Source organism: Pectinophora gossypiella, chromosome 7 (genome assembly GCF_024362695.1).
Source record: "Pectinophora gossypiella chromosome 7, ilPecGoss1.1, whole genome shotgun sequence".
Taxonomy (NCBI): domain Eukaryota; kingdom Metazoa; phylum Arthropoda; class Insecta; order Lepidoptera; family Gelechiidae; genus Pectinophora; species Pectinophora gossypiella.
The window spans coordinates 12759387-12783118 of NC_065410.1; the positions used below are offsets into that span (position 1 = coordinate 12759387).

At 37.8% G+C, this 23732-nt stretch overlaps 1 protein-coding gene across 2 annotated transcripts in view; it reads left to right on the forward strand.

The window, feature by feature from the left end:
- The window catches only part of LOC126368435 (pituitary homeobox homolog Ptx1), a 65351-nt gene that overhangs the window by 29760 nt on the left and 11859 nt on the right, over positions 1–23732 (forward strand). For both annotated transcript variants that reach the window (XM_050012436.1, XM_050012437.1), the window contains exon 3: positions 19931–20056. In XM_050012436.1, the coding sequence (XP_049868393.1) occupies positions 19931–20056 (126 nt within the window). The remainder of the gene's footprint in view (positions 1–19930; positions 20057–23732) is intronic.

Genomic DNA, 23732 nt, shown 5'->3' on the forward strand with positions numbered 1-23732 from the left:
ATTTTCGTGTCAATATTTTCAAAAAGCGTCTCATATCGCGGGGGGCGTATACGCGCCAGATGGCCGCGTCCGCCCTCGAAAAAACTCAAAGAGGCGTGGTGGCAATAAATTTTGTCAAAATATGCTCGACATAAACACTTCCCATTGCCTATTAGAATAACAGAACAAATCGGTTTAATTTGTTAACAGACGCACGGAATGGGAGTCACATGTCGGCCCGAGGTATGCTCGCTCCGAATTTATTTTGCTTCGCCTCTACTAATTGCCGATGACAAAGTTTAATAGGTCGTGCACATGTTAATCGTTTTCCGCGTTTAGAAAAAAAGTGTAAAAATATTCGGGGAAAGTTGGTTGGCCTGTAAAAACGATATTCTTATTTATTGATCTTTTCCTGAAGAATAAGAATTAAAAAAGTATGTTTAGATTTATATTTTCATGAATTTGTATTTTTATTTTTAGAGTGAATAGTAAATAAGGCCTTCAAAATTATATCGGTTACCGCTACATTGCAACAAATTAATGGTGATATAACGGCCTAGGTAGCCCAGTGGTTGAGCATTGAGCTTCCGATCCGGAGGTCCTGGGTTCGACTTCCGGTGGAGACCTATCACAAAAATCACTTTGTGATCCCTAGTTGGGATAGGACATTACAGGTTGATCATCTGAGTGCTTCGAAAGGCACGTTAAGCCGTTGGTCCCGGTTACTACTTACTGATGTAAGTAAGTGAGTAATCGTTACATGAGCCATGTCAGGGGCCTTTGGCGGCTGAGTAATAACCCTGACACCAGGGTTGAGGAGGTTGGTAATTCACCGCACAACTCACACAATAGAAGAACGGTGAAATCAACAATCGAAATTTCACTTTTAATCGTCCCTTCCTAATAGAAATGCGAAATAGTTTATGCTAAAGCGGATGTCTCATATAAGTGTTCCCTCTTTCTTACAACATGGAGTCATTTAAGCGAAGCGTGAAGAAGCACCTAGTAGGCCAGTATGGTAGTCGCAACTGATTCGAAAATGACTTATTGCGTTGCTTTTCAGTTGCTATTGCAATTAGGGCTTCTCTATGTTTACCATCAGGCATAGTTGAGCCAATTACTTGGCCCATATATATTAATATATCACCGAAATTCCGAAATTAAAAATATTGACTATTCTCTTTATGCCTTAGTTCTATCAATACCCGTTACAATCGAATCCTACCCCACCACAGGTGCTTTATCCCGTGTACGGTCACGAGCATTAATATGTATAATACACTTTGGTACCATGTCACATTAACTTTTTTGACAAATTGAACTGTAAGTCTCACTATATGTCAAATATGTTAGTGCGACAGAGTCCTAAATTGGGTACATTATATTGCTCATGACTGTACAATCAATTATTAGAGTCAGAAGTCAGCTGTCGACAGTCTCAGCGTGACGTCCACTGATGGGTTACCAAACAATGACTTCTATTAATGATGTGACAGACAGACAGTCAGTTGTTATAACTAGCAGTAAGTGACATAAGTTAATAGGGTAGTTTCCAACTAGTCAAATCAGTTACTTTTTACTAAACGTCAAAACATGTAATTACTGTGGAATTTGTATGAAAAAGCAACCTGTGACGTCGCAGAACGTGATAAAGTGTCGCACACATTATTACGTATTTCTTGATTAAAATTCCTAAATAAGTTAAATAGAAAAAAGACTAAATAGAATTGTCTCTATTTAGTAAGTAGTAGTAAATTTATAATTAAAACACATAATAACGGGTTCTTACCGCGTTTAAATGGGGATATGAGACTCCCGATATTTCGAGACTGTTGCAAGTGCCATGATCACGGGATGACTGATGAGATTGGAGTGGAGTAGGTAGATCCATAATTTTCTACGGGCAGACATATCTGTCTACCCTCTTTCTTTGCCGCTTGTTTATGTTTTTGATATCGGAATGTAGTAAATTTAGTAAGTAAGTCTGCTTTAAAGTCGTAAGATCGAATATTCTATTAAAAAAAATAGCTTAAAATTAATTACTGACTGCTTTACTAATGAAGTCTGTATTTTCGCAGCAAACTGTTTACTGTTTTAAACACTTATGGTTGTGGATATACCTTAAATATACTACTTTCCTACTTATGCCGATGATCTATAAAAAAATAAAAGTAATTAAATATTTGCTGTCAATAAAATAGAAAAATGGTGAACGAGTAAACGGTACAAATGGTAAAGTAAAGGCACAATATTTACAATGCGCGTGATTGATAGTCGGACAGATGCCGCGCCGCGCATCTGTTGGTCACTGCGATCAACCCTATCTGTGTGGATCGAGCCGAGGTTCCGGGAATTGCTTATTTATGTGCAAATTAGAACGCAGTGGTCGGCTTTGTTTAATTATTGCACAGAATAATTAACTCATGAATGTACCTAAAGGGTTAGGTAAAGTCACAAGTCAGAAACTTGCCTGTTCTACTATACACGTGCCCGGGTTGTTAAGCATCCTAACTTTTCTTTATTTACCACACACCTTGCATGAAACAATAGTCACAAATGGCAAAACTATTCTCACAAGAGAGCCTTACGTGATCTCTACCAAGACCATTTTAAAATATCACCTAAACTTTTCACATTCGGTTCAAACTCATTTGAAATCAGATTTTATTCTCGAAACCAACAAAGCAAGATTCATTTTCTTTTGTTGGTACCTAATATTACTTTTCGTTTATTCGCGTTTTATTCCTAGCTATAAAAGGGAGGTATAACTGTTAGAGAGTATCATTGTACGAGCGGGAAGATTGCAATAAATCTTTTTATTTTATGACAAATCGTTGTCTCGCACCCCTGTGCGCACAATGGGTCTAGAACAAACAGCTACATAATGGCCATGATGGCCAAACACTAACATATCGTTTGTAAATAAAGGACAATGACGAAGCCCTTTCATTTCGGTTTGGGAGTACACAAAATATAGCATTGTGTCATCATTGTGCTGTAATTTATTGGTCTGGGGAAGCTAAGGCATCTGTACGCGATCTGTAATACCGCTAATAGTGTACACTTTGGTGACGCTGGTGCTTTGCTGGTATATCAAATGGTTACACTTTAGTTACTATTCACAGTAGGACTTAGGTTAGGTTAGGTAGTAAGTGATATCATTTTTGTTATCAATTGTTACATTTGTTTTTTGTTACAAAACATGAATAACTTTAGAGATAGTTCTGTCAAAGGCAATTAATGTTCTGTCTACTGATAATTTTATATATATTTTTACTTTTCTATTGCTGAATTTTATCTATCTTTATCTAATAGAATACGATTATGAGCATTAAAATGTAGATACAGTATAATACAATTTAGTACCCTGTCACTTTATTTTTTTTTGACAAATTGAACTGTAAGTCTCACTAAATATCAAATATGTTAATGCCACAGGGTTCTATAGCGGGTACATAACATGACTGTACATAACGTAGATATAGTTAATCGTCTACATACCAATCATGACAAAATATATATTATTATCGAAGCTTAAATTTCAAATAGTTCAAGCAATTCCAGCTATTCACCTTTATACCTATAACCCATAGGATGGGTATTTCAGCTCCACCCTTCTCATTCAACTCGGTAAATACTGTAAATAGAACATAATATAAAGTGAAGGCGTATTTCGCGTGTCGTGTAAAATAGCGGCTGACAGCGCACGGGTGACGTGCAATATCCGACAAAGGATGACACACGCACGTCTCTTAATTATAATATTATGACTTCACATTATTATGGAATAATATCGCACGGTGATGCCTGCTCTCTAATGACACGCGTTGTGCGGTAAATGACGAAGCAGCAGCCTCGAGGGATATCTCGATACGGTGAATAGCAAAATTATGAAATTGAAATTTCTTTTATCATTTATGTCTACTACTTCTCTCGTGTGGGTTGAGAGGTGGATTACCAACCTCATCCACCCTGGTGTCAGGGTTATTTTTGAGCCGCCAAAGGCTCCTGACATGTCTCATGTAACGACTACTTACTTACATCAGTAAAAAAAGAAGAAGTAGAAGTAAGTAGTAACTGGGACCAACCGCTTAACATGCCGAAGCACGGATGATCTTACTTTCGGACAATCAGGTGATCAGCCTGTAATGTTCTAACCAAACTAGGGATCACAAAGTATTTTTTTGTGATATTTCCCCACCGGGTTTCGAACCCGGGGCCTCCGGATCGTGAGATTAACGCTCAACCACTGGACCACGGACCATCGTTATTTTATTTATGTCTACGAGAGTCACGCGAATGTGTTATAGTAATTTGTGACCAAAATGAAATCCACATTGGAGAAAAGAAAAAAGAAAACATTTGGATTGCAACTCGTTGTACCTATTTTAAGCAAGTCGATATGTATCTCCTCAATTTTACTCTGACATTCCGAGTTTCTTCCTTCAAAAATAAATCGCCCCACTTTATGACCTTCACGTGACACCGAATATCATTTAATAAACCAACTGACAAGGGTACAATATTGCTACCTTAATGCGTTTTCCCCCAACCGGGTCGCGACTATAATTCCGTAATCACCATAAAATGTGTATCACCACTAATATATTTATAGCAGTATAGCTCCCACTAATATTTATGCAAATTGAAAACGAACAGAATGGCATCGTTTCGGGCCCTAATCCCTGTTGCAATGCAAGGGCATATGTCAGACTATTTGCCTTTTAGTTTGGGTTTGATATAGTACGTAGTTTCGTTGCAATTTCCTCATAAGTTTAGTTTTCGTGGATTCTGATAAATTAAGAAGGGGATATCACACCCTTTGGACGATAAGTATGATTGTTCAACTGTCTTGTTCCGAACAAAAATTTTACAAAAGCTACAAGACACTGGTCAGTAACGGTTTAACGTTTAATGTATCTTTTTGTAAGAAGTACAACACAAATACAAATTGCAAACCTAAAAAATATTTTATCATGTTTACTACAGAAATTAGAAATCTAAAAATCATTCTAGAACTTAAATATTTTTGATGCATAACATAGTTTTTCTAGCTCTATGGCTGATCCCCATGTAGCGTAAGAACACTGAAAGTGTAATTCACGAACATATCCATCGCTTTCTGCCCCTTTGGAGAAATATTTCCGACCAGACAAACCCTTAAGATACCATTTGTTTATGTCATTACGATTGGCACCGCATGTATCAAATCACAACCCCATAGCACTTGTCATCGCACTGGATGAGTCGAATCCGAAAAGTAATTTGTGTCCATATGGGGCTCGCCTTATCCCGCCGCAGAATGGCCTTTTGGTGGCCAATTTTGTCCCCTAACTTATTTTCTTACATCTATTCTAATATTGTGCTAATATTGTGGTGGCGTTGGTCTGGGTTACGTGTTTGTTTTGTTACAAAGAGTCAATTTTTTGTTGTTAACGTGCGTGAGTAAAACTGATGTTATAGTCATTTGTTTGTTGATTGTGATCCTGAAAGAAGATCGTGACAAAATATAATCCTCAGGTATATGGGTATGGGACTCGTATTTTTCCTGATCAATCTGACTAAGCCGGCTCAAGATACGTGAATGTGTTTTTACGTTTTATTAGCCAAGACACTTGGGAACATGAGGTTAAAATTTTACGTACTAACTCTGTATTACATGACATGGAGAAAATAAAAAGAAAACACCTTAATAGCCCTTTTTACATCTGCTCGTAAATCTCAACATATCGTAAAGACGTCATAACGTTGTTTCGTATAATTAAATCTCTCAGAGTCTCCCCTCTGTGGATGATAATTTTGAGGGAATTTTTACTAGTCTCAGGTGGTGTATAATTTGCTTGCGGCCGGAAGGGTTAGTGCAGATTCATCTGGCTAATGTGCCCCCGGGGATCGCCTACAGCCCTCTCGCTGCCCATAAACACTAATTTATCTAGTCTAGATTATAATAAAATTGTTGTCATCGATGATTTAATAGCCGGGTTTTTATGATGTAACGATTCGTAGCAATTTAATTTCGAAGATGTAGTAAAATTTTCGCCTGAATATGCCTAAGGGGACGAAATGAGCAGCGTAAGGCTCGTGGTCTAAATAAATAGCAGTAATAAATAACGAGGACAAGAGTCTGGAAACTGTTGTAAGGAGAGCGTGAGTCCCGTTTATGCAGAGAGTGAAAGCATCGACCTTGAGACCGATTGTGCGGTATAAACAAGGGATCCTGCGTGCGTGTCACGCCGCGCTACAATAACGAAACATGAAAAATTTCCAGACGCCCACATCAGACTGATAAATGGCTTCCGAAAATCCAAAAGGAAGTTACAGCTTACTCGGGATTTGGTCTAGAACCTCTCACGTCCCATAACTGCTGCACTCCGCTTTATTACAATTACCATAAGCCTCAAAGTCCCGTACTCGACGCCCGGAGTAGGAGAGTTCATCATTTTGAACCTACTTACAAGAGCGGTAAGACGGTTATTGCTTGGGTGAAATAGAAACCGCGTCTGGGACGACGTCTTGTTATGTCAGTAGACAACTTTGGCGTCTGTGGTGGACGTTTTAAGACTGAAGTTGGGGTGTGTCGGCGAGCACGGGAGTTATGCCCGCTCCGTGCCGGCGCGGCGGTCCACTCCTTACGTTTATGTACCGCGGTATGTCGGCGGCTATTTGGAATACTAATTGAGGATGTTTACCCACTTCAAATGTTGCCCAATTTACATTTTAGTATAGTATACACTACCTACTGGCAATCGGGAGTTCATAACTGTTATCTCTAATCGGAATCGGAAAGTTAACAGACATTATAAAACAAAGATATCTATAAAAACTGCAATTTGTATAATTTTATCAGGCAGTAGATATCACAGGTACGTATAGTCGAGTAAACAAATCCAACGTCAGTCGCAGTACTTTTTTAGCAGCCAATACCGATGTGAATGGAAAACCAGCAAACCGCGAAACGATGATGAATCGCGCTTGAGAAAAGGGTCGTTAGACTGAAACAGGCTTATGTAGCTATTATGAGTTAGAAAGGGAGGGGTGAGGGAAAATTAGCGGATGCTCCCGTGAATTTGTGTACGTTTTCAATGAAGGTTCTTCACGGTAGGTAAAATAGGAATAAAATGGATCGGCCCTAATCCGGCGGCCATTTATAACTCACACACCATTAATTTGAGTGATAATTTGTGAGTAGCGACGCGATTGGCTGGAGATACTGCTCGGTAGCTGCTGTTATCACTTGTAATCAAATTAATTCATGACAAATACCTACACTGCACTGAGTATAACAGTGTGCCTGCGTTTCGCATGTCACTATTCATAAATTGATGAATCTCAAGACAGGTTTTCATTTGAATTTAAGCCACAACCTTGCAATTCGCGAATGTCCTACATTTCATTTTACTTATTTACTTAGTAATTTGATAAAAATACTTCGGTACTTATGTTTTAAACTGCCTCTTTAAATGCCTTATACTTTTGAATTTGCTTCCTCTCATTTTTATAATTAGAACACGGTTGTTTGTGTTACGAATTCAATGTGAGAAGATAATTTACTTAATTTTCTCAACTGATTCATAAGTAGACGAGTACATATTTCTGAATCATTTCTACGATAACACAGCTCTACCATTGATCCGGTTAAACTTAAGTCAACACGAGACTGTTACAAGCACCTGTTTTAAAACAATCATGTTTTTATCTAAACCAGAGATGACCAACACCCGTGACGTCACATCCGGCGACCACCTCACTAGAGCACATACCGGAAGCACTCGCCCTCCGTCAGTTATCGGATTACAGTATCCACGAGGTGGTCGGATTAACACTTGATTTCATTAGATTACAATGGCATCCTATGCTCTGAATTACAGAGTATTACAGTTGTATTACAATCGTCATACCAGTGCTACAGTTTAATTGTAATTACTTAATTAGCATTAGCCGGCTTTGCAGGTAGCTTGCTCTGGATTTGTGTGGTAATTATAGTAGTTAGTTTAAGCAGGAACATTAGATAAGCAAAGTTACTATTTAGGTATATTTCATATAAACAATTCAGCTAGTTTGTATCTATAAAACTAATTTGGAATATAAATAAAAAAGGTACTTATATTTCTACACACAAAGTTTAGTTAATGTTTTAGGTTAAGAGCTTTGTGCCATAAAGTATATTATTATTTGATTTTGAAGTTTAAAAAGCATAACATAACATAAGTTCACGACTATATCCCAATTGGAATAGTCAGAGGTACATCCATCGCAAGATAAATTAAGTACCCACACCTGGTGGGGAGCGGAGAGTTGCAGTTCTATACGTAGTATTATTCAAGTATTATAAAAATTACGTACATACATAAACAGCCTATATACGTCCCACTGCTGGGCACAGGCCTCCCCTCAATCAACCGGAGGGGGTATGGAGCATACTCCACCACGCTGCTCCAATGCGGGTTGGTGGAGGTGTTTTTACGGCTAATAGCCGGGACCAACGGCTTAACGTGCGTGTAATTATAAAAACTAATTATTATTATTTAAAGTATTTGTTATGTTATGTTATTCCTTCATCATCATCAATTTAAGAGCCACGCTTTTGTCGGTGCAGCATTTTCCATGCTACTTTTTTATGGAAAAATAGGGCAGTGGTTTCCCTCTTGCCTTCCGCCCCGCAGTACTCTGTCTGACGCAAGTGGGATGGCGCCCAGAGAAGTCTATTTCAAAGCCATACTAGGACTCCTGTTGGATGTTATTCCTTATTTTATGGTATTGCTAAAATGTGTCAACGGTACAAAACATTATGTTTGATTGTGGTTGCACCACGGATTACTTAGTTATGTACGTTCCTTATACTCTATAGTATATTCCAGATGGCACGATATAGTAGAAATATTAAACACGTATTTGTAAATATCGAGAAAAGTCATTGCTTGCATTGCATTGATGATAAAGATCAGTTTTACAATCTACAATCCTGACGATAGCCTAGCCATACAGGCGGCCAACCAGCATGCGACACCAAACATTTCAGGCCGTCGTCCCTGCCGGCGTGGTCGACGATTTCCCTCTTACAGCGCTACATAATTATCGGCTGACTAGAATCGATTCATTCTTTCAAATATAATCCTTCCATACGACACTCTGAGCCTAGATTCGCGCCCAACTGGGCACCCTCAGGCCTGTTGTCTTAAATTTTGTACCAGGTGAGAGTCCTCAGCGCTCCCCATTTGTCCGTCCCAGTAGTTAATGCCATTTGCGGCAAATCTACAATAAGTCACGTCAAAAAAAGGTTTAAGTTCTTAATATAAACACGTTCAACCGAATCAATACCTCCCCGTCGCGTCGCGGTCGCTGTCTTAGAAGTTTTGTTTACTTTCACTCGGAAACCTTACCTACCTTACCTTACCTTAGGTGTTCAAAACGTTACACAATTTGCGCCCTGATTTCAGCTGTGATACCTATTGGATATCTGTATTTATATTAACTTTGTCTCCGAACCGGCGTGCGTGAATGAAACGATTGATGAATGTAGAGGAAGCAAGATAAGTGTGTCAGGATCGAAGCAAATGGAATTCCATAGTCTCTGCTTACCTCGATCGGAAATAGGCGTGAGTTTATGTATGTATTAACTTTGTCTATAAGAGTTTGAATTTGTTTGGATCATATACAATCAAAATCACGTGGTTTCTATGATTCGTGTCCGGGTAAATTAGGTTCGCTCCCTAGTGCATGGTAATGAAACATAGCTAACGAGGAGTGGATGAATATGATATAATATAATATACGATACACCTAAGATTTATTAAAAAAAATCTTATTTTTTCCCTAGAAGATATCACAGCTACCCACGTCATTATCCGCATTGATATCTTTCGTTTGTTTTGTGACTATAATTTGCATTCACGGCCACGTCTATAAATATGTATACATCAGCAAAGATTCAGAAACTTGGCATGAATACCCAGGTATGATGTGTATTAACTTTAATTTTATTTTTGGAATCTGTGATGCATTGATGGTACTTACCATAACCAAGTAGCTCAAGTTACATGTAGTAAAATCAAACCACAATAAGATTTGGTCAATATATCTTGACCATTATATACTGTAATAAATAAGAAAATCGATTTGGTAAATGCCTGTGTCAAATTGTCAATGCTTAACAAGTAAGAATCGTTCAATTTACATACCCATTTCACATAAAAGTATCGATGTTAGTTCAAATAACTAACCGATAACCCATGAAAGAATTATGTCCATATCTAAACCACGATGGCTTTTATTATTATTTCATACAATATACAGGGTATTAGTGACATCGTAATGAATACTGAGGGGATGATTCAGACTTTGATTCTGAATTGATACCAAGTGGATTTTCCTGTCGGAAAATTCATGAAAATTTTAGTGTTTTTTTTAATTATTTTCAGTTCAATACTATTGCGACGGGAAATTTCACTTGATATCAGCTCAAAATCATGGTGTGAATCACCCCGCAAAGTTTTCGTTACGGTGTCACTAACACCTTGTAAGTATTTAAAAACCTTCGCTGACATTTTTTTTTCAAGTCTAGACGTACATGTACGTGTACGTACATGCATGAGGTGACGTACGTACGAAAGATTCAGGACGAATGTATAGTCGAATACGAATTGTTTTTTCGATTCTGCCCCGCATCACCCAAATACCCTGGTAGTTGCGGCTTCCGAATACATCTCGCTTAGGGACGTTACTGAAAAATATCCTGAACGATCATAGATAAACGATCCTGACAACCTCATAGAGGCGGCCAATCAGCTCGCGACAACATACACTTCAGGAGCCCACGCCGGCGTGGTCGACGATTTCCCGCGCTCAGCGCTATCGACCAATTAGGACCGATTAATTTAATTCTTACAAACATACACTCTTACAGACGCCCTGAGCCGAGGTTCGCGTCCTACTGGGCACCCTCAGACCTGTTGTCTAAATTTTGTACCGGTTGAGAGCCCCCAGCGGTCCCCATTTGTCCGGCAAGTAGTTAATACCATCTGCGGCAAGTCAAGTCAAAAAAAGTACTTACAGCACTTCTTTATTAATTTATAGTATTACAAAGAGCATATTTATACATTTACAACATTATAGTGGTCGGCGTGGCATTTACAGTTTCGCAAGCATTAAGATCTAACCATTTGTTTTGACTAGACTAGACCTATAGTCAGAGCAATTATAATTAATAGTCCATTGGCAACAAAATTAGGTTTATTGGCAGTCTGACAACATAATAGATATTAACGGGAGAGTACATCATAGAGGATTTGCTTAGCATTTTGTGTTGACATACACTTATTGGGGGTATTATAAAGGATTATACTTCGGTTTTTAAAGCGTAAGTACGATGACCGCTGTTGTAAAGTTTTATAATGATTTTGTTGTTGTATAATTAATGGCTGGATTTGTAGGAGTAAATGTTTCATTTAACGTTTTCATAAGCTCTTGGTAATCCAAATGCAAAGGTTAAAAAAGATTGCTCTGGATGGAAAACTGATCAATATTTGCAATAAATTTGCAAAAAAAAATATTTTTGAGATGATCATCATTTTCCTGGCATTATGAAGTTTTTCACAGGGTCCGTTTAACTAACCTGAATATTTGACAGGTCAGATTTTTTTACAGAAGCGACTGCCTGTCTGACCCTCCAACCCGCGAAGGTAAAACCAGCGCAATACAGGTTAGGTCGTATATCTGCGAAAATGCATTTCAAAAATTTTTCAACTATAATTTTTAAGATGATACAAATACTAATGGAAATATTAAACAGAACGTCTAGTTCAGTACAATTAGTGATTATATTGCAATAACACAATTTTTCAATATCTTCAATGCGTGGTACGGTCACGAGCATTAGTATGTATGTGTACACTTTGGTACCATGTCACATTAACTTTTTTGACAAATTGAACTGTAAGTCTCACTAAATGTCAAATATGTGAGTGCGACAGAGTCCTAATGTGGGTAGGTACATTATATCGCTCATGACTGTACGAGTTAGATTTGTAGTACAGAACACAGTCTTGTGACGTTCATTAGCAGTGTACAGTCATGAGCAATATAATGTACCCACTTTAGGACTCTGTCGCACTAACATATTTGACATTTAGTGAGACTTACAGTTCAATTTGTCAAAAAAGTTAATGTGACATGGTACCAAAGTGTACACATATTAATGCTCGTGACCGTACGTAAAAAGAGCTTTATTACCCTTTAGGCAGATAAGACCAGAGTACAATAAAGAACAATTTGAAAAAGAAAAGCAGCCAGTGTCCTTACTATTAAAGAGTTTTTTACAACGGGAATATTCCCACTTTGGGAACATTCTCGGAAACGGCATTTCACTATAGGTACCTACATTAGCATTGTGATGTATCCGAGATTAGGCCGATCGATTCTGTTCTGTCTCACAAGACAGTTGTAACTCGTCATAATAAAACTTCTAGCCATTCTCACTTTGGATGATCTTATAAAAACGCTTTAAAAATTAACATTTCGGACCCACGATACCCCTGACGATACCCCAGGTGGTATCGTGGGTCTTTTAAAATTAAACGATACCCCTGTCAAAATGACCGTAGTGTTGTAGTGTTGCAGTGTAGAAATCGGAAATGCATTTATCTCATGTATGTAAATGACTAATGTACTTATAACTATAACGCATAAAAAAACCCGTAAAGGCATACTGCGCAATACAAACTGTGTTCGGAAACCTCCGCTCCTCAACATAGTTTTGACGTGAAAGATGGTCATTTTTTTGTTTAAAAAAAAAAACATTTTTTGGACATTTAAAACAACAAAATTACCAAGGACAACATTTTTGAACATATTTTGAATTTTGTGCACTAACATATTATGACCCCTATCATTAGTGTATCACTTAACGCATCACTAGTGCACTATCATTACACCCTCACATCCTTTCGCACACATTTCGTTTGGTGGCCCAGGACCGAGCTCAGCACAACCATTACAAAGCTACAGCAGTTCCAGAGATTGGCCTGCTCTGCTATCACCGGCTGCATGAGAACTACACCTACTGCAGCACTAGAAGTAATTCTGAGCTTGCCACCCCTGGACCTGATCGTCAAACAGGAAGCCACGATGGCAGCGATGAGACTTCGCAACACCGGGATATGGAATACAAATGGCATAGGCCCACATACCAAAATTCTAGACAGGGCAATACAACATCAAAAACTTTTACTCGCCCCATGTGACAGTATCCCACAAACGCAGATTACAGAAAGAAACTATGTGATAAGTCTGCAGGAAACAGAGCGAGATCAATCCGGCATCAGGGAACTCCGCATCTACACAGATGGTTCCAAAATGTCCTCAGGGACGGGTGCCGGAGTTTTCTCACTCGACTTAAACATTCAAAAATCAGTGGCTCTGGGAAAATACAGTTCCATTTTTCAATGTGAATGTGTAGCCATAATTCAAGCCGCCAGCACAGTGAGGAAGAGAAAGGTCAAGGGTTATGACATCAGAATCCTCTCAGACAGCGCAGCTGTCTTACAAGCCCTAAATAGTGACAACTTAACCTCAGGGCTAATATACGAGTGCCACAGAGAACTGCAGAAGATGGCTTTAACCAACAAGGTTACCCTGCAGTGGATTAAAGGGCACAGTGGATCGCTGGGTAATGATGCCGCCGACGAACTGGCAAGGAGAGGATCAGACACCAGGGTATATGGACCCGAACCAATCCTGCCGATACCCTTCAGTCAGTTACGCTCGTGGGTACGGGACCATACCCAGCAACTACACAACGACAGATGGGCACAGTTGCCCACATGCAGACAGTCGAAGGATATCATGCCTATGATATCCAAGAGCTTCACTCGCCGACTGCTTCGTTTAAACCGCAATGACCTTCGAATAGTAGTGGGCAGTATTACGGGTCACTGTCCACTCAACAAGCACCTATTTAACTTAGGGATAACGGACAGCCCGCTTTGCAGAGGCTGTCTGGATGCAGAAGAAACTGCCCCCCATGTAATCCTGGAATGCACGGGAGTGTCAGCACAACGGGTTAAAATCCTCAAAGGAATGGGGTCGCTCCGCGAAGCCTGTGAAAACCCCAGGAGGCTTCTGAGCTTCTGGAAGGAGATAGGTTGGCTTACGTAGTCAACAATTTCACGCATAATGGGCCATCTTAGAGTCTAAATGCGGAAAACAGAGCCCACTAACATAAACATAAACATAAACCTTTCGCACACATCCTCACACACCTACACTCATACACAAACTATACGTGTATTAAAATCTCATATTTCATACATAGGTACATGCAAGACATTTGGGAAGAGCGGAGGTTTCCGGACACAGGCCTTTTGTAGCTTAAAAGGAAACTCCAATAAAGTTTTGTAAAAAACTTATTATGAAATACATACTTTTGTATTGTATTTTAATAGTACCTTTAATAAAGCACCTAGGTACCTATGTGTGTTGTAAATTAAAGCTGAAATAAAACTGTTTGTCACCTCAGCGACGCAGACGTCGTAAATTACACCACTTATCTATATTTGCCGGCGACTATCTGTCTGTATGTAAATACAAAATTCTCTGTTTATGTTCTTTTTACACCTTTTTAAACCTTCAAAATTTATATCTTGCTCTTTGATTATTTATACCATGTTCGTGTGATTCTGCTGCGAATGTTGCGTATGGCATGTTTATTGGTAGGAAAACATTGTAATCTAGTTCTTTAAGAACTGTGTCACGTGAATTTGAACGAAGAGAGACTTTGATATACATAGTAGCAAAATATATTTTAAACGCAAAACCGTCCGACATAGTATAAAGATGTCATCTGATGTTGAGTACCGTATGAAGGGGGTAGCTAGCATAGTTTAACAATCATATGAAACATAACATAAACAGCCTAATACGTCCCACTGCTGGGCACAGGCCTCCCCTCAATCAACCGGAGGGGGTATGGAGCATACTCCACCACGCTGCTCCACTGCGAGTTGGTGGAGGTGTTTTTACGGGTAATAGCCGTGACCAACGGCTTAACGTGCCCTCCGAAGCACGGAATCATCTTACTTTTTCAGACAATGAGGTGATTCAAGTCTGAAAAGTCCTTACCAAACAAAGTACAGTCTCACAAAGTGATTTCGACAATGTCCCCATCGGGAATCGAACCTGGACCTCCAGATCGTGAGCCTAACGCTCTAACCACTAGACCACGGAGGCGTTAACAATCACATAAAAATATAATTTAAGTACCCTATAATACTTGGGCTTCGTGCCCCTCGTGTGTATGATATCTCTCATTTGCCGGATAGTGTTGTTTGACAATTACTAAGTATAGTTAGTATAATTAGTTGTAAACGGCATGAGGATAGCAATAAAATGATACATACCTTCTAGTATAGACTAGTGAGGGGCAGTCGGCTGCAGTGATGTAGTAAATTGGATAAAAAAGAAACTCTGTTTTCGTCTTCTTACTTATACACTATCATAAGACGATACTTCTTCTCTTTCTAAGCTATTGTGTCTCACTACTGAATAAAGACCTCCCTTCTCCTTTTTACACAATTCCTTACCCGAATAGGCAGGCCCAAAAGGCAGAAAGACGACTTAGAACCCTTTGAAGGGGACTGGCAAAACATAAGACGATATAAGCGTCATTAAATATTCAAAATTGTTCGCGCCCTGTACCTACTTTCTTATCAGAATATTAGAAAAAGTATCCTTTTAAACGAATAAAAATAAGCTTTACTTTTAATGATTCTTAATAATTTTCTTCACCTGATGAAGTAAGAAGATTCCTTGCTTCGCAGAGCACGTTAAGGTGTTGGTCCCGGCTGTTAACCGTAAAACAGTGCCACCGAGCTGCAGTACACTAACGTGGTGGAGTATGCTCCATACTCCATCCGGTTGATTGAGAGGAGGTCTGTGCCCAGCAATGGGACGTATATAGGCTCTTTTTGTGTATGTAATAATGTTCTTAAGGCAACTCCAGACTGAACGTTCCTCGAACTCTAGTATCGAGCGCAGCGCGCAGGCGCGATCCCATCACAATACAGTTTACGATGCCGTAAAACTAAACTGTTATCGTTATCATTATCACGCTGTATCAGACAAACACATGTATTTGAACGAGTCAGTTTGTCCGTTTGTACCACCCGACGTTTCTACAGATAACGTGACACACTATTATTTCATTTAAACCTCTTGCGTGTAATTGTTGTCAATGTTTTTGTACTTTATTGTAGACAAAAACTGACAACTTTGTTTTTTTTTTGTAAAATTTTTGTTTTCATCTCTCGTCTTAGTCACTTTCTTTATTCAGAATAAAATTAATTTTAACTGGGAGATAAAAAGGCCACATCGAAGTAAATACACCTAAAAACCAATATTGCAATTTAACACTTGCGCATATTAAAGTAAGTGCGCAATGCAAACAAATGTCAAATAGCAAAATTGCTTTTTTAGATGAATTACTTTGATGTGGCCTTTTTAACCCCCCTGGTGTTGTGTTTCGTTTTGTCAAATCCATTGATGAATAAATATGTTACTATAGTAACATGTCAAATCTTTGGATTAGATGAAAGTGGATGTAATTAAACTGTGTACCTTTAAGTTTACATACTTACACGTGTAATTCTAATTAAAACCGTAATGTCTACGTAGTAGAATAAACCACAAGTCTGAAAACAACAGTTATTTTTGCCATATCTTGAGATAAAAATACATTTAAATTACTGTGATAGAAGATTATTAAACTAACGCTGCTATCGAACGCTATATCTGTCATTCTACTACGATTCGACAAGTCATAAGATAAGTTCGAGATACCTTATTTATTTAGTAAAGTACCTACATTCTAAACATTTTATTTCTATTCCAGACCATACAAAAACTCTACAAACAAAAACAAAGCTCGTCTTTATCATCAACGTATATTTGTAATCAAAGTTTATTCGCCTGAAATTCGTTTTAAAAAGAATGCAGAGATAATGAAGTTTGCTTTGTAACTGGTACTCGAACTTGGTACCTCAGCACGTGCATGTTTTGTTTGACAAAGAAAAACAAGATGTCCCTCCGTCCTCTCTTGTACTCGCTGTGATTTAAAACGTGCGTCTCCTTGTGATTTTAAATGGTACTCCAGTTAGATTCAGATTTATTTATTTCATAATTAAAACACATAATACCGGGTTCTTACCGCGTGAATCAGGGATATGAGACTCCCGATATTTCAACACTGTTTCAAGTGATTTTTAAAAGTACTTATTACATCCGTCAATGTCTAAGTACGACACGTCAGCTTGATGAATTTTAAAATTATATTCTTATTTTATACAAAAATGAAACCTCGCTTTACACAGACACTACACATTGACGTTATCGTACACACACATCTGTGTGTGTGAGTCTGATGCTCAAACGATTGAAGACTAAAGTAAGACCGAGGGGGGGTGAGGTAAACCTAGCTCAGCCGCTGGTGGGAGAGTTCCCGTTCAGTTTATTCCTTATTTCATGCCAGAACTTGAAACTTCATATTTGAAATTATAAAACATTTGCTTTACTTACATAATCTCGTGATTATTGCTGTAGAGATACGCGAACACCATCGACTTTCAAATACCTCTATGCTACTGGTCGAGCCGTTCATTTACAACTCATCTAAAATATTCCTCACTTTCGGAAAACAAGGAACTCGCAGCGCAATTATTTTTAGCTAAGTACATAAATAAGAGAAAAGAAATTAAAAAGCCGGGACATCCCCCACTTGCTCGGGACCGTTTTTATTGTAATTATCAACATTCCCGACAACGAATTGCGGGATCGTGACTTTTCCCAAAACAACAGGATTTCACTGTCAACCAGACTTTACATAAACAACGACGAAAAATCATGAATAGAGATTCACAGTCGCAAAACGACATTGCATTCTTTTTACTTTAATTATGAACAGGCAGAAATCGAAGCTTTCGGTCAACAACAAGATACTGATATACAAAGCAGTGCTCAAGCTAATTTGGACATATGGCATACAGATCTGGGGTTTTGCCAAAAACAGCAACCTAGAAATCGACCAGAGATTCCAAAATAACACTTTCAAAACCTTGACAAATGCGCATGGTTTACTAGAATTAACGAAATTCATGACTATTTACAAATGACCACTGTTAAAGAGGAAGCAGAGCATATTATCGAGCCTTATAAAAAAAGGATTGTCCACCATGAAAACAGGCTTGCATCGGCCTTAAGTAAACCACTGCCGCTGAGACGCTTAAAAAGGCAACATATCTGGGACAAACTTCAGCAGTGAGAAACAAAATGAAGGCAACCTGACACTGGAAAGGCATGCCTAGCATCCCACTGGCAAAATAACATAACTGCTTATGGTCGAGTGACCAATCGCACGTTAGCAGAATAAATAACAAAAAAAAAATATTAAAAAAAAATAGGAAGATAAGTTATTCGTACACCTTAACAGTTTTCTGACTGACCGTTTTTTCTTATCTTATACGCCATTCGTAAATTTTATTAAAATACTTACCATTTTAATTAAAAAACTCTTTATTGTACACAATGATACATAAATAATGCCAAAAAAATAGGCACAAAACTTTGTAAAATCTTACCAATAATCAAACATAATCTCACATAAAAAAATCAAAATAATATAAATCAATAATAATCAAACAAAAATCTAACAATCTTACATAATTATAAGATTTTATCGGGCGGAAGGCCAAAAAACCACTGCCCTATTTTCCCCCTAAAAGTAGCATAGAGAATGCTACACCGAAAAGAGCGTGGCTCTTAAATTATTGATGTGATGAATTGTCTATCTTGCTATATAATGCATTAAACCGGTTAAAATTACGACATTAATATGACGTTTAGAGAGAAAAATAAATTGTAAAGTAAGCAGGGATATTAGGTATCAGAATATTGTTAAGGAATTTACTTTATGTATTTTTCGTTGCTTTTTTTTTAATATTGACATACAGATGTTAACGACGTAAATTATTAATAAAGCTACGTATAAAAAACCCTTACGAGTAGAAATCTTTTACATGTGTAGCGTGCATATGTCTGAGCTATAAATAAGGGTACGCTCACACCGCCCGTGTCTCCAGTGACTAATTTGTTAACAAGTGTTCGGGGACACTTAATTACCGTAAGCGACGGGGCGTCATAGTCGCTCAACGAATACATTACTTTGTCAAGATCTCCGCCTTAAATAATGTTCCTATTAGGACGTTAATTGAATTTATGGGAACGTAAACGTTTACACGAGTGCGTGACTTGAATTAATTTCAATAATTTAATTAACCTAAAAACATTAGTTCCAACAATGTTACTAGATGACACTTGAAATGTGATTTCGTTCTTTACGAATGTCTGCGATTTTATGTTTCACTTGGATCTAATTCTATGTCCTCATCAGTCTCTTTTAATCGATTTCGGTTAAAACTAGTTCTGATGTAGGTGTCCATCCTTATAATACCTATATTATTGGCTTTACATGTGCATGCAACCGCATCGTTTCCAAGTCAAGTTGATTGACCAATTAATTCGTGTGTATGTATTTGTGTGTATTAATTTGTGTGTACATGATAAGAGCTTCCCCGACAGACTTATTCTGTTCTTATATAATACAAGTTCCTCGGATGACAAAAATATTTTAACCGAACTGGGTTCTTTAACTGGAATGTGTTATTACAAAATAATAATATTTTTATTGTGATCTATTACATGACATGACATACAGGAGCGGATCCAGTTTGTATGTCAGGGGGGACGGGGACATACCAGGTCGCAGACAACCTAACTCCATAGAGAATTAGATAAAATTGCAGTGGCCATCCATAACCTAACTTGTCGCATCATGACCCCCATGACTCTGGATCCGCCCATGATGACATAGGAATAAGTATTAAATATTTGTATTGCTTACGAACAGTGTGGGCAGAAACGGGCGAGTTCCGGGACAGCGGGCACTCGTCCCTGGCGTCGGGCGGCTCCGGCGTCGAGCAGTCGCTGTACGCGCCGCCGCGCCCGCGCCGCGACCGCAAACATACCGACGACAGTGAGTACTCTCCTTTTTATGTTTAATTCATGTTAATAGAATTGACCCAAACGTAAACAAATATTATTAGTTACTCAGTGTAAAACTCGTTATGAGACCGAATGAATAAGGCTGCGAATTCCTGTACTTAACTTCTTGTTCAGGTTGGTAAGTAGTTTTTGTGAGTAAATGTGATGTAAATTGTATTGAAACCAAATATATACTTAGCTTATGACCTCTCACTCTAGTATTATAATACTTATTATTGCGTTATTATAATGGTATTATAATTTTAACCATATCCGATCCATAACAAAATACAGCTTTCTGTGTATGACCGACTTGTCATAAAATCAGGAAAGTACTTAATAATAAAAAAATCAGCGCACATGAATGGACCACACAAAGTGACAAACTTAAAACTGAAAGCAAACGTAGTAAGCGCGGGAAATCTATAGCAAATACGCGTCGCGTTATTCTAATGCTTTCACAAACACGCGCCTAGGACGCGTGCGGTCCGGCGGTTGTGGCGTATTCATACGGTGTGAACAGTGCTTTAGGTTGAAAATTTTCTTTAACTAATACTGGCCATTTTAAAAACTTAAGATTTGAAATAAGACTAAAAAGAATATGCGAAATAAGGTTGGCAACATGCTGGTGCACCAGTCACAATCTAGATACTTTTTACGAAACGTCAAAATGAAAATATTTTTGAAGACTAGCTCAAGGTAAAGAAAAAAAATGTTTAAAAGAAAATGCATTAATTAACACGGAGCAACGTGTGCAAGATAACGCTTATCAGTTTAATTAAGTGATTTCTACGTATGTTTGTTTATCTACACAGGTACACCTTTACAAAACTTATCTTTAACAGACTTTATTACTGGCTGTAAAGAATCGTGACAAAGACTTATTTAAAAAAAGTCGAAAATACATGTTTCTGTAATCTCTCGTGAATAATCCCTATTGAGGTAGGCAGAGCGATAAATTGGCAGAAAATAAACCTTCATCCTCTTTTGATATGTGTTTTAAGATAACCATCACGGTAGACCTAAAATCGATACGAAGTACGTCATATCCAGCATGATAAGCAATATGGTATATACTACGAATCATGCGTAAAAAATAATAATTCGAATTGTAAAAGATTTCAAATGTGGAAGCTGTCCTATTTAGCGTACCGTATTTACTTTGATAACAGTACTCGAATGACTTATTATATAACTTGTGAGTAAATAAGTAAATACATTAAAGGAAACGTTGTTATCACGAGTGGTGGTGAAGTGGCGGTGTAGCGATATGGGAACATGTGTTAACCAGGCTATTTGCCGGTGTCGGGCGCGCGCAAAGGTTCGCGCGTATGATGGATGGGTGGCGGTGTGCGCGGCCGTTCAAAGGTGCGATATCGCTCCGTATCGCCGAGTATTGATACATGATATCTGTGATACTCAGTATCAGATACGGTATCGCCGGTAGCGTCCAGGTCTGCCCGAGAACGTAATCCCACCTTGTTCATTATACACCAATGAGGTTGTAAGCTTACAGATTGATGGCTTTAATAACTGACCGACTTTTTAGGTTGCAAACAAATGTTTTTGTGAACAATTTTGTGTCAATTTTGAATTCCTGTGCTTAATCACAGAGCAAGGTGGGCCACCGGCGTATCCTGCTGCTGCATTTCTTTAAAGTTAATTTTTTACATTTATAAATTTTCAAACTGAGCTACTTTTACTTTCAACTGTTCAGTGACGAAAAATTACCTTATACTTATCATACGGAGGAAGGCTAAAAAATCCTATAGCAGCCTATACTATACGTCCCACTGCTGGGCACAGGCCTCCCCTAAATCAACCGGAGGGGGTATGGAGCATACTCCACCACGCTGCTCGGCGGGTTGGTGGAGGTGTTTTTACGGCTAATAGCCGGGACCGAAGCACGGAATCATCTTATTTTTTCGGACAATCAGGTGATTCAAGCCTGAAAAGTCCTTATCAAACAAAGGCAGTCTCACAAAGAGATTTCGACAATGTCCCCATCGGCAAACGAACCCGGACCTCCAGATCGCCAGCCTGACGCTCTAACCTCTAGACCACGGGGTTGTTAGACCACGGAGGCTGTAATATAATATAATAACATACGGAAAATAGGATGATAGGAGCACTACACTTCATGAATGTACATGTAAATAGTTCTGATTAAAGATAAGTAATTATAAACATTACGGGAAGGTGTGTTTGCAGCATTGGACATGCCACGAGTGAACGAAGTGAAAATATTGTATCAGGGGGGTTAGAAAGGCGACATCGAATCACTTCATTTAAAAAGCAATATTGCTATTTAACATTTGCACATAAATATAAAAGTAAGTGCGCAATGCTAACAAACGTCAAATAGCAATTTTACTTTTTTATACGAATTGATTTGATGTGGTGTGTCCCCCTGTACACCTATCAATTAGTGTGCTCTTTTTCAATAGTATATAATATAATTAAATATAATAGTATTAAATATACTTTGCGTCTCGTTCTCTTTATATTATTTTAATAAACAATAGGTTAATTATGCGCAATATCTAAGATTTATGGGAGAATCCAATAATAAAATTTCTGACGTAACAATATAATTTTAATAAGTGTTCAATCAAGATAACTATAGCCTGCAATAAATAGCGTCCTTTAATCCGAAGTGTAATAAATAAAATTACAAATGAAAACACTATGTCCCGATAATGCGCTATTATCGATGCTATATCATATCTCGAGATAGCCCCATAAATGACACATGTTACATTATACACGAAAATCATAAAAAACGTGATTCGGTTTATAGACTTGTTTTTACGATGAGATGTTTATTTTCTCTTAGTAACAAAGGATTTGTTGTAATTATAACAATGTTGTTTAATCATTTAATCTAATTTATATCTAATATTGTAATACAATTACCTAATTTGACTTATACAGTAGGTACGCGACAAAAAATGATATTAAATACGTATAGATAATCTGCCTTCCTAATTTTCTTGTTTTTCTTTAAAAGCTTAGGTTAGGTCAAAACCGAAGCTACAGATTTTATTAGTTTAATATGTAGATTACCGTCTTACATTGAGATTTACAGATTATCAATAAAAAGTACCAGGATAAAAGCATTCTCTAGGAACCTCCTTATAGACCAACATAAAATTACAAATTAATTCAAAACGAACTCGCATTCTCCATTCAAATTGAGGTATTGTAATGCGCCCAATACGCGGCTCGATTGCAGTCGTTATCAGTAACGAATTGATGTAATAACACGTCGTATCGATGTCCCCCTTCAGCTATGTTACCCTGGTACTCTGTTTTGCTGATTTGTTCGAAATCTAAATATTTTTTGTTGATATAACTGTTGAAATGACAGCCTGAGTTAGTAGTTTTACTGTAAAAAATAAAAAATAATCATACTGAAATGAAATTATTTTCAAACATGTTTTTCAGTTTCTGATACAAACATTTTGTATAAGGTGTCTACAAATTGAGTTCAAAAGAAAATGGAGATGAGTTCTCTCTTAATTATTCAAGAAACCATCTTTTTTTTGTGAAGGTACGATTTTTTTATCAGCTGCTATTTAAGTAACTCTTCAGATATCCGCATAGAAATACAATATGGATTTTTCATCTTCATTCATTCGGTTTTAAAATGATTTGGGCATTAATTT